Raw genomic sequence first — 13,278 nt, forward strand, 5'->3', positions numbered from 1 at the left:
TTGTTATCAAGTGATTAGTAAATACATTCCATCTGGAACCTTTTGGAAGAATGATCATTGCTTTATTGTTACCAGGATACATTAAAGAGCTACATACATTACTGATCTTGCAGGTAAACTACTCTTAAGCCCCCCCCACCCCATCCCTCCCCCAGCCCACCCAAAATGCCTTTGTGGAAACCCTCCATAATTGCATCACAATTAAATAAAAGATGTTTTAATACCGTTGGGCATTCATTGGTACGAATCCATCGATGTAGATGAGTTTGCCTCTTGTAACACCTCCCGGAATAGGGGCAGTGTACGGAATCCGCTGGATTACAAGAAGAGAAAATACATATGTATTAATAAAGACAGATAGTATAGATAAATTGATAAAAAGAGATAGTATATATGTATTAATAAGAGAGATATTATATATGTATCAATAAAGACAATTATTACATTTGTATTTATAAAGACAGATAATATATATGGAGTGTTATCTCAGTGGTTAGTGCCGATGCCTTTCAATCATAAGGTCCCGAGTTCGAGTTACTCCAAGATTAATGTACGTCAGGCGCGGCGGAACGGAAAAATTATTGGGGGGGCTAATGTGTGGAGACTATCTAAGCGGAGCGCCACCATCGGTTGGCGCGGAGCGTACAAGAAAATTTTCGGTTTTTTCAAACCCCCAGATGTCCGGAAACGGCACTTTCCGAGTGTTTTATGCTGCGAATACCTAGCCCTAAAATATAGGTCTCAAGCCTGCAATTTCTCAGATTGCACGTAAAAGTCTGTAAAAACATTGTAATTTGTATATTCGATGTTTTTTAAAGAGAGAAGCTATTACTCGTAGTGTACTCGCAAAGATGTTTTTGAGTGTAGTAAGGGCAGTGGCGGAGCTAGAGTATTGGTCAGGGAGGGCAAGAATGGTCTGTAGGGGCGCTTTCGACACTATCTAAGCGGAGCGCCACCATCAGTTGGCGCGGAGCGTACAGAAAATTTTTGAGTAAAGATACTCCCTAGATTGCAGGAAATGACCCTTTCCGGGGCCTTGCTAATTTGCAGATAAACGGAGAATAAATAGGTGTCGTCACCATTTTGTCGGAAAATTACACCAACAGAATATGACAAATGTCAATAGGTATATGAGAGCGCAATAAAATAGTCAAAAATCGCGAATAAGTAAAAAGTGGTGAAAAGCTGAAAAGGGCGCCAGCAGTCCATTTGAGTCCGTCAGGGGGGAGGGGAGCATCCGCCCCCTGACTGTATATATGGACGCTCCGCCACTAAGTAAGGCAATGTTGGAGAACTGGCTGAAATGAGGCAAGTCATTGGCCTAAGACGAAGTCGTGTTACGCTTACCGGTACTCACACTCACTGCTTCCACTTTTCACGGGGCGTGAAGACGCGGTTGGGATGACAATGTGGTATATAGCCAGGAGACGGGCCGAGGGTCCCCCAGCAATTACTAAAATTATTACACCTATAGACTAAACGTGTGCATCGGACAGATCGACAAGTATGCATTGAAAAATGGGCAGATGCACGTTTCGGAGCCTTGGTAAATATTGGGGGGGCTTATCATGCATTTGCCCCCTCAACTTTTTTATTGGGGGGGCTGAGCCCCCACAAGCCCCCCAGGTTCCGCCGCCACTGATGTACGTCGTCCAGTTACAGAGTTGTTGACAATTCATAACCATGGACGTTAAATATGAATGTAAGAGACTGACTTTGGTCAGCTTGTGGCTTTGATAAGCCTATGATGGCTTCTTTGCAAGTTCCTGCTTGCAGGAGGATCTAAAATACATACGTACATACATATATGTATTAATATAGAGAGACAGACTCTATAAATACAGATATTATATATGTATTGATAGAGACAGATAGTACATATGTATTTATGAAGAGAGATGAAGAGAGACTTGATAAAGAACACATCAATTGTGACAGTCTGGTGAGGAGGTAACCTAATACTCACCGGGTTCACGATAGGTCCTGAAGGTGGCGCTGCTGCTACTGCAGCAGGGGCCTGCAAACAAAGCAAATTCAAAATAAAGGTTTAGTTTAGAGACCAAAGGATCAGGAAGCCTTACAGTAGTTTATTTGAGACCCTATCCGTGTTAGATCCTGGATGAACACCGGCTCATTTCAAGGCTTCTCTTGTCAATAATTTGTTCAGAGGATAACGAGGCAGGGTTGTGAATGCCGGGTTTAATGTCCACATTAGACGGACGGGAGTGTATACCCAAGCACCTGACCACTTTCTCAAATACTGAGGTAAAGTAGGCAAAGACATCCCATTCAACATCACTGCAGTGCAGCCATGACGAACAAAGTGATAGGGTTAAAAATATGTCTACATTTCTGGACATGTTTTAAAAACATAAAACCAGTGGGAAATTCTTCGCCTTGTTGGTAATTTAGCTAAACCAATTTGAGCACAGAGAGGTAAATTGTCAATAGGAACACTCCATTAACTATTCTAAGCTTACATTGAGATTGTCAATGCCATTGCCCTCGTCCTCCTTTCTTGAACCGATGACTCCAATTTTATATGTTCCACCTATTTTCACACCATTATTAAAGATTGGCCACAAGCTTTGACCATTAACAACCTTAAATGACCATTGGCATTCACCAAACACAAAAAGCATCTGGCTAATACTTTCCATGTTAACCTTAAAGAAAGATTTGAACATTAAGCTTGGGAGCATTTCTGACATTTTACCCACCCTTCTAGTCCAATATATGTTCCATTGTGACATGTGTATGTGCTCCATGCCACAATCATAGCACACACATTAAGAAGTGATGAGTATGTTTATACAAAATTTGGAAAATGAGAGTGAAAGGTCATTGTGTTATGAACAATTTATTTTCATTTAAAATAAATAAATCTTTGAAAATAAATTTTAGCCTTTGAAGAAGATCCTGCTAGGATCGAAACGTCAGGCCAACTTACTTTTACACATAAAATAATAACACACAGCTGTGTGTCACAAGGAACATTAATGAATTATCATAATTAGTGAATTGAGAATACTCAATCAGGCCACCTTACTTATTTTTGTGTTATGATCCTTCTACATAGTCATCTTGTATTTTATATAGTGTCTTACTCAGTTCATTTTTGTAAGGAACACTTGCTCCACATCTAATTATTATTTTGACAACATGAAAATTGCAACTGGTAATAAGCCTTACAGTTAGACAAATAAAATAACCTCTGCCCAGAGTTGTATATGCAAATTATGCTTGGTCTTGAGACAACTGTTGTAACAGCATTTTGGGCCCTTTCTAAATAATAATATTAACCTAAGTTGAAATATGTGTAAAATACTTCTTTGAGCTTTTGATATCTGCTGTTTAAGTATTAATGCAAGAATAGAACTATATGAGCATTAGTAGAATTTATATGTAATGCACACAACCAGTAAGTTGGTTTTGAGTTCTTAGTAAAGAAATGACCAGACTGTAACTTTTACGTAACCCATCGAGTACTTACTGCCCCTGCCTCGTATCGGATGGAGTAAACCTGCACTTGACCTCCAATCCTCATGTGAGTGATTCTAGCAAGATTCACGACGCGATGATGGAACTCTGTGAAATGCTGGCCATTAACAGCAACCTGAAGAACAGAACAACGTACACAGAACAGTTACCATCGAAACTAGTCATTTCCCCAATAAATATATTAATCTCTATCCACAAGGCCACATCCCCTCCTTCAATAAATCATGCATTCACCTCTGGCCCTTTCATAAATGTTCATGTCCCTATCTAAATCAGTCTGGGGAAAATTAGACTCATTCACTCACCCCCCCCCCTTCCCAACCCCTTTCCCACCCTTAACATCTGCCACTGCAAGCCACAAGCCACTGCAATGTGTATTAGTTTCTTAAGTACAATATTTCACTATTTTAACAGCTCACAGATTCTAGATGGGGATATGGTTCTGCAGTTTCTCATTTATACCGAAACAACATCTCGGCTTTCCAAGAAGACAGAGATTTCTTGGCTAAGATGCTGTTTTGCCACTTGATCTGTTCCTTTCAAATCCATCATGAACATTATGTGCAGCTGTACGAAGTAGGTTTAATAGTAAAATAAACCAAATAATCAGTGTGTGGCAGTGGGTATCCTGATGTGGAGCTGTATGCAGTGGGTATTAGATAGTATTGGATGGTGATGGAACCTTGATGGTGCCCTGATCAAGTAGAATAGCTACTTTACCTTAAACTGATTTTGTACTTTACCTTAAACTGATTTTGTACTTTACCTTAAACTGATTTTGTACTTTACCTTAAACTGATTTTGTTCTTTACCTTAAACTGCTTTTGTTCTACCAAAATGATGATTTCAAAGGATGTGTTAAGAGCAAAGGGAAAGTACTGTTGATGTTTCTCCTCCCCCAACCACTGTTGCTTCTTCATAGCGTTACGTACGACCACCTGAGCGGGGAACCGAGGGTTGAAGTGTAGTGCCACATCTGACTGAGGGGGCTGTGCAGCGGCACACTGCAAATTGATATGGAATCTACAGGGTTAAAAGAAAATAGTGATTGAAATTAAAGGTCCTGTTGATCAACGATAAGGTCATGTAACTAGAAGACATGACCCATAGTACATACCAGAGGTTGGGCAGTAAATTTGACAAATTTCTTGCCTAGCTACCTCTGTAACATTGGTGCCATTAACTACTTGCAATTTACAGTACTAAGCACTGAAGTGACCAACAGTGGACCCTTGGTTTTAATGGAGGGAGTGTATCCCTGGGATCGTTGAAGAGGAATCTCATGTGGGGGGGGGGGGGTTTGAGTCCTTTCCCCTCCCCCAAAAAGGGAAAATTTGTATATCAAATTGTGCCTTCTGAGGCAAATTTCAGCTAACGTATAAATCTACAATTAGGTCTGAACACAAGATTTTGCTATTAACTAAGTTTAACTCTGTTGTATGAGATTAAAAGTGGGAGGCCTGTGTACAGCTCCACTGCCCCCCACCCCCACCCCCCCAGAACAGTGCCTGTGGACATGTGGTTACAAATGCATAATTACATAGACTTGAAGTACGGATACAAGAAATTTAGATAATGAACGTGAAATATCATTGTGATATGAACGATTTTACTTTCATTAAAATATAATAACACACAGCTGTGTTTCACTAGGAACGTGTTAGTAATTAGTGATACTCAATCAGGCCAGCTTACTTATTTTTGTGTTTGGATCCTACTACATATTCATCTTGTATTATAGTGTTTTACTCGGTTCTTAACCATTTGAACGACCCCTGCTTGTCCAACTTACAGTAATTACAGTGAGATTATGTTAGTGCAGTGTCAAAGTACATACTGCAGAATACATAAAACAAAGGTTATGTTTATATTGTGGGAAACAGACGTACACAAACTCCTGCAGTTGTTCAGAAGAACCTACACTATAATGTAGTATGTACCACAGGAAGTTGATGATAGGGAAAAATTGTTATCAAAATTTGTCAATGGGGGAACTAATATTAAAGTACGAGGTTTACATTTCCATGCAGTTAATATTACATTGATAAATGCTTAAGTTTCAAGACTAGAGAAAAATGTGCATAATTAGGTAATGTTTAATCATAAAAAAACTAAAATTAAGAAAAGACTTGTAAAATGGTCAATCTCTGGCGGATTTTTGATGGGAATTAGCAGCTATTTTCATGATTTCTAATGCCTATTAGTGTGATGAGGAAAATGTTGTTCATAGAGAGAGTAGACCTCTAACTAGGTTTATGAAATGTCTAAGCAAGGAAATGATACCGCGGTGGGGTCTCAGTATGATGGATGTTGATATTTGAGCATGACAGACCCTTACATGAAATTCTAGCATATTTTGGGAGCATAATGATGACCTTTATACTGCACTAAGCCTTGACTAAGGTTTGGTCACTGATAAGTGGCCTGGTATCTTGTTAATTTGAACCTGTCTACTGTATATAGGATTTTTCGATATGAACTAAAAATATAAAGTAGACACCGAACAGGTACTTCACCTTTGGGCACCAGGAGGTACAAATCCTTGTATGTAGATCATACTGCCGGGCTTCACACCATTGGGGATGGAACCCACGAAGGGGATTGGCTGATGAAAGAGAATACAGATTAGATATCAAGAAAAAGGCGATGCAAATAAAATAATGAAATATTTCAGCTGTTTGGGCAAAAAACTAATTATGAATTAACTTCAGTCATTGTTAATTCCCACCATGAAACAAACTATGATGCATGACAGCGACATTAAATGGCCAATGACTAGCTGTCAAGCAAATGTTTCAAACTAGAAAACTATAGGCACTCTGGAAGCGTAACTATATAAACTGGTCAAAAATGTACCACAAAATATAAAAAAAGTTGGAAAAGTTGAACTCACTGGGTTAGACACATAGTTCTGTTGTCCTTGTGGATACGGATACGCCATGTTTGCAAAGTGAGCTTTATCTTGAACCAGCTGACCTGTAAAAAGTAAAATAGAACTTTGGTCAGGGCCAAAATCTCCGTTTGTGTAAGGGATCCAATTTGGAGCGTATTTTGTCAAACTGTTTTTAAAATAAGATTCCTTTTAGTAGCTAATTTAATATAATGATAAATAGACAACAAAATGAACTAATCAACATATAGTTAATACAGCTATTTAATATAGTTAAAACATATATTAGGAGAGGTTCCTGCAATGGTAGTGGCTACCTTAGTAGGCTTTACAGATATTAGGACAGGTTCCTGCAATGGTGGTAGCTACCTTAGTATGCAGTACAGATATTAGGAGAGGTTCCTGCAATGGTGGTAGCTACCTTAGTATGCAGTACAGATATTAGGACAGGTTCCTGCAATGGGAGTAGCTACCTTAGAACGCAGTACAGATATTAGGACAGGTTCCTGCAATGAGAGTAGCTACCTTAGAACACATTACAGATATTAGGAGAGGTTCCTGCAATGGGAGTAGCTACCTTAGAACGCAGTACAGATATTAGGACAGGTTCCTGCAATGGGAGTAGCTACCTTAGTAGGCAGTACAGATATTAGGACAGGTTCCTGCAATGGGAGTAGCTACCTTAGAACGCAGTACAGATATTAGGACAGGTTCCTGCAATGGGAGTAGCTACCTTAGTAGGCAGTACAGATATTAGGACAGGTTCCTGCAATGGGAGTGGCTACCTTAGAACGCAGTACAGATATTAGGAGAGGTTCCTGCAATGGGAGTAGCTACCTTAGTAGGCTTTACAGATATTAGGAGAGGTTCCTGCAATGGGAGTGGCTACCTTAGAACGCAGTACAGATATTAGGAGAGGTTCCTGCAATGGGAGTAGCTACCTTAGTACGCAGTACAGATATTAGGAGAGGTTCCTGCAATGAGAGTAGCTACCTTAGAACACATTACAGATATTAGGACAGGTTCCTGCAATGAAGTAGCTACCTAATAGTAGGCTATACAGAAATTAGGAGAGGTTCCTGCAATGAGAGTAGCTACCTAATAGTAGGCTATACAGAAATTAGGAGAGGTTCCTGCAAATTGGGAGTAGCTACCTTAGTACGCAGTACAGATATTAGGAGAGGTTCCTGCAATGGAAGTAGCTACCTAATAGTAGGCTATACAGAAATTTGGAGAGGTTCCTGCAATGGAAGTAGCTACCTTAGTACGCAGTACAGATATTAGGAGAGGTTCCTGCAATGGTGGTAGCTACCTAATAGTAGGCTTTACAGAAATTTGGAGAGGTTCCTGCAATGGAAGTAGCTACCTTAGTACGCAGTACAGATATTAGGACAGGTTCCTGCAATGGAAGTAGCTACCTAATAGTAGGCTATACAGAAATTAGGAGAGGTTCCTGCAAATTGGGAGTAGCTACCTTAGTACGCAGTACAGATATTAGGAGAGGTTCCTGCAATGAGAGTAGCTACCTACTGTAATAGTAGGCTATACAGAAATTAGGAGAGGTTCCTGCAATGGGAATAGCTACCTTAGAAGGCAGTACAGATATTAGGAGAGGTTCCTGCAATGGTGGTAGCTACCTAATAGTAGGCTTTACAGATATTAGGAGAGGTTCCTGCAATGAGAGTAGCTACCTTAGAACACAGTACAGATATTTGGAGAGGTTCTTGCAATGGTGGTAGCTACCTTAGTAGGCAGTACAGAAATTGATTATTATATTGTATATTACTTTGGAAAAAAAGAGGAAAATCCAGTTGGCAAAACCAGAAGGGTACAGTATAAAGAATCATATAAAATGATACATTTCAGTCTATTTACAGCTATAGTATGTATTATAGAACAATGACATTCAAACTCCTCAAAATTTGGAATATTGCATGGATAGAGTAAAAAAGTGAATATTTGGTGAGAAAGCACAATACCACACATGTTTTAACTTCAAAACAAATTTTAAACTGCATGGCCAATGATGACCCATTGATCCTGGAGAAATATATGCAATGTGACTAACATGTTCAATTTGACATTGATGACCTAATGTTTGTTGCATATCATTCCTCCGTGAACAGGTTGTACTAAGTCTTCCTTATATTCAGCAATAGACATGTATCCATGCACAATTTACATGCGATGTGGAACTGATGTGACCCTCATGTTACGTGGTACATGAATTGTACATCAATTCATAACCACCCAAATTTCCCAAAACACATTTCTGGTTTGGCAATAGTAGCTATGTTAATTGCCAGTACTTAACATGCGTCCAACTCTGAATATTTCATTTAATCTGAAGGAAGTATGAATAATTCAGCTTCTTACCTGGTATCATATGGCAAGTATTCATGATCTCTCAAAAGTCACAGTAAAAAAAAAATCACACAAAGACAGATACATGCTTGAGGGGATTTAAGGCTAAATGGGAGCTTTTGATCCAATTATCAGATGGTCATATGTACAGTAAGAGACCAAATAGTGTATCGAGCTAAATACTAGGTGATGTTATTATGTCATTATTCTGATCGAGTTTCATCCAAATATGAGAGGGCCAGCTAGGAACCTTGCAGGTACTTCACACTCAAATTTGCACTACAGTGTGAAAAACAGTATCGTCCCTTGTATACCTTATGGAGAACTACTTGCATCAGCGAAGTTTTGCACACATATGAAACAGGCCTCCGATCTTTCTTTGGTTAAAGTTTCATACCTGAATTCTTCCCCGCAGGGCCCAGGTTTTGACCTTCTGATGGAAGAGTGCAAATTGCTTTAGACTATTACATCTACTGGCATGCCTTGTACAAAACACCAAAACTTATATTTTAACATACTGTACCTGTACATACTAGATCTTTAATACTCTTGTATTCATTTACTGACAATCATCCAATCCTAACCGATAGGATAAGCCTGCTAAAGTCACTGTGTATGACACAGGGCTTTACAGAACTTAAAATATAAATATCATCCCCTTTGTTGACAGTACTTAGATTCATATCATCAGCTTGACTGCCTGACTGCATAATCAGTTACATCCTGTGTACAGTCAATCAGCCATCATGATTTTGGGCAGCCACTCCCACAGTGTAGCTTTGTGTACATGGATCACAACAAGTGGAAGCATGACCTCTAAACATAATACATTCTATGTGATGATGGCTAGTACACAGATATCTGTAAACTACATTTTAATTTGAGTGCAAATATATTATCAATCTTCTATTCCAAGCCAAGGAAAATGTTTCGCTTCCTGGTGGCCAAGGCCACGAATAGGTCCTGACCTTTATCATGATTCTTCTGTATCAGAGATATTTCGAATAATTTTGCCCAATACTATTTAATTCATAAATAACTGATTTTCTTATGATTGGGTTCAGCCTTGCAGCTTTCCAATAACAAGATGCCACAGCAATATCCAGCTGCACAACCAAATTTTTGGAGCTAGTGAGTCTAATGTAGGCCTAAAATACCAGTAAAAAAAAGAATAAATATTCACTAATTTTAAAAGTGAGAAAACACTGCTAAGTGTATTCAGCTTTCAATATTATAGCCCTAGCCTATTCATACCAATAATTGTTAAACATTGCCTACGTACCCAAATTCATTCCTACAGTGTGTATTTACCATTATGCATGTCCACATGTAACCATAGAAGTCTTTGTACTGCCAATATCATATATTTAGTTTATTTCAAACAGGCCTCTATACAGTGTGTATGCATAGTACACAAGGTTGTGTATTATTTTTGAAGCACTGTATAATTCTGTTTACTTCACAAACTTATAGTATAGCTCTGAGCTACACATGCAACAAGAGCTAGCCAGGCCAAAGTTACTGAAGCTCTCAATTTTGTTATGCAAATACAGTATTTCAAATATGAATCTGTTTATATATTGTGTACACCCCCCAACATAAAATGACCGGTCACAGTCATTGTTTTTGCTAATGTTGGAACTACTGTTGCATATGGTATGTTTCAACTCCCTGTAAAATTGTGTTCATGTATGTGACCTAAGGTTCAAGTCTAATCGTCCTATTTTAGCATAGTTTGTTCTGAGGGATCTACGAGGGGTACAGGAGTCCGATGAGGTTACATCCAATACAGTGTCTCACACGAACGGGCAGAATTACATTCGGTGGACCATGTAAGATATGTGACTCTAGAGAAGATAAAGTATATTATACTCCTTGGACTTGGAGTGGGAAGGAAAGTTTGATCATTTGATGTCAAGTAACAGGAAATTAGCAAAAAATTAATAAAACTCCTTAAGGTACTGTAGTTAATTTGCAGAGATGTTACAAATAAACACGTTGAAGACACATTTTACACTGTTTATACATGTGTCCATGGGGATTTAGCATTACCAGAACTTAAATGAAAATAATGCTAAATAAAACAATTATGCTTCCATTCAGACACATTATGTGCAATATTGTTGGACTCTTTATTTTGTATCTTGTGTCTGAATGACAAATGCTGCCGACAATCATTAAACAAATGATCAAATTTAACCTAGGCCTACAACTAGGCGACAGTACTATGAAATACTATAGGGAAAGAAACACATGGATTGCCCATCACATATTATTTCTTATAATTTCTTCAAAGTTGTGGGCCCTTTAGGTCAAAGTGATAAACAAGCTAGTTGACACATCCGTTATTTTCAAGCTAAATGCATAAATCAGTGGGAAATTAAACATGGCAGTACTTTCGATACATCAAATGACATAAAATGGGAAAGGCCTAACTTATCTCTCGGCCTAGCCTACGTAAGCAATGGCATGCATGTTCTGTGCAAATTGGGAATTACATGGCCTTACATTATATTAGGCAATTGTACGATTGTGTGCAGAACTACAATCACAGTAACTACATTAATAAGCAGAACTGTTTTCAAGAGACTTAACATTTAGTAGTGACTTTTGGTATAAACTTAAAGCTAGAAAGTTGTCTGCAGAACTACAATCACAGTAACTACATTAATAAGCAGAACTGTTTTCAAGAGATTTAACATTTAGTAGTGACTTACCTTAAATTTAATAAGCCAACCTTGATTTAGTGAACGTGTCCGAATTCGTAGCAACAACAGCACTGCACTGCACTATACATACTGTACTACCCCATAAAGGTCAACAATATTGACATGACCCGTACATAATTAAACAGGGAAAATTTCCTGTTACTATAAATAGAACTGATTCAATCACATGGCACACTCCGTATCCATAAATGACGTTTCATTATGTATTTGACGGCTAAGAGAGAAGCAACTGAGACGTCTAACACACCACTTTTCAAAGTGAACGTTTTGGGAGATTTAGCGAAATTAGCGTCAACTAAGTAGTTCATATAGGTGTAATAATTAAAGCATTTCTGTGTTGCTCAAGAGTTTCTGAGGTGCACAAGAAGTGTGCTTTTGCATGTCTTTTATTTCGTTCGCAATGGTTGGGCAAAATATGGTGGTGCCCTCCTCCCGGTGGACTTCTGCGAATTCCCCATGAAATTACTCTGAATACTTAAAGTAGAACAATTATTTGGGCGACGAAACATTAAAAACCAAAGTGGAATCTTTATATGTTCTTTGGTATAAACTTAAAGCTAGAAAGTTGTCTGATTAAATGCAAATTTATTTGGAGTACTTTAATAGTACTGCTTTAATTCAGCGATAAAAGCTATGTCTCAATTTCATCTATAGATATTGAACGCTACGTGTTATGATATGGCGATTTTCTTCATTTTGTAAATATTTTGTAGTTATCTATTGCCGTAGATATATTTATTTTTTTGTTTTGTTTAGGAAAGCATTTTGAGGTGAGTTAAAATTATTCTTATTGCATAGAATAGCAATCGCCATCACACTCGATATCACAATGGACATTACAATCGTTATCACAATCGATATTACACAATCGACATGACAATTGACATCGAAATCGGTATGAGTAAAAACTGCGACATCACAATCGAAATCACAATCGTTACAATAATCGACATCACAATTGATATCACAATCGATATTATAATCGTTATTATAATCGATATCACACAATCGACATTACAATTGACATCGCAATTGACATCACAATCGTTGCAATAATCGACATCATCATTACACATTCACGGGTATAATCTTAATTTTTGTGTTGTGCTGAATTTGCGAATTTGAAAGGGGACCATCACATCTGACATGCTTGTTTTTAGCGAAGCCCAACCTGTTGAAATAATTTACTGCCTCATCTGTAGCTGTGCTGTGGCCGAATGGATAAAGGCGGTGGCATTTGAAGCAGTGAGGCTTAGCAATCGGGAGGTTCCGGGTTCGAAACCCGCCGACCGGATCAAAAGTAAGGTGGGTTTTTCATTCAAGAGCAATCTACGGTTTTCCCAACTGAAAATGACATTCTAAATTGAAAATATTCCAAATTTTAGTTAAAATGTTGAATTGGAAGCCACCCGACTTGTAAGTTGTACCCCATAAGCCCTCGCTGGTTTCTCCAAAATTTTGTGGTCGCTCAAGCGTCGTAAAAATAACTGATTATTATTATTATTATTAATAGTATTATTATAACATTCACACTTAATCAAACTGTGCAATCGTCTAGACAAATAAGCGGACACTTTTGTGGCAATATAACTGATTGATATTCACATATGAGCAGTTTCACAAACACTTTATATTGTTTCTTTAATCTGCAACTTTCCAAGGAAATACTAAACATACCATTAAGAACAACGAAAGAAAACCAAGACAGGGTAATTGTGAAATAACAGTGAATGCAGTGTTCTCTTTTATTTACATTTGGTCAAGTGTACACAGATATTAAAAGCCTCTTCACCC

The 13,278-nt window shown here is 38.2% G+C and overlaps 1 protein-coding gene across 1 annotated transcript in view; it reads right to left on the minus strand.

The window, feature by feature from the left end:
- Positions 1-11,594, minus strand: part of LOC139970425 (uncharacterized) — a 50,232-nt gene extending 38,638 nt beyond the window's left edge. Inside the window, exons 1-7 of the mRNA XM_071976081.1 lie at positions 11,473-11,594; positions 6,395-6,477; positions 6,018-6,106; positions 4,314-4,524; positions 3,494-3,616; positions 1,967-2,017; positions 225-313 (exon numbers count right to left, since the gene is read on the minus strand). Coding sequence (XP_071832182.1) covers positions 225-313; positions 1,967-2,017; positions 3,494-3,616; positions 4,314-4,524; positions 6,018-6,106; positions 6,395-6,442 — 611 coding nt within the window. The 5' untranslated portion in view covers positions 6,443-6,477; positions 11,473-11,594. The remainder of the gene's footprint in view (positions 1-224; positions 314-1,966; positions 2,018-3,493; positions 3,617-4,313; positions 4,525-6,017; positions 6,107-6,394; positions 6,478-11,472) is intronic.
- Between the last annotated feature and the right edge of the window lie 1,684 nt (positions 11,595-13,278).

This window comes from Apostichopus japonicus, chromosome 8 (genome assembly GCF_037975245.1).
Source record: "Apostichopus japonicus isolate 1M-3 chromosome 8, ASM3797524v1, whole genome shotgun sequence".
In the NCBI taxonomy this organism is placed as follows: Eukaryota; Metazoa; Echinodermata; class Holothuroidea; order Aspidochirotida; family Stichopodidae; genus Apostichopus; species Apostichopus japonicus.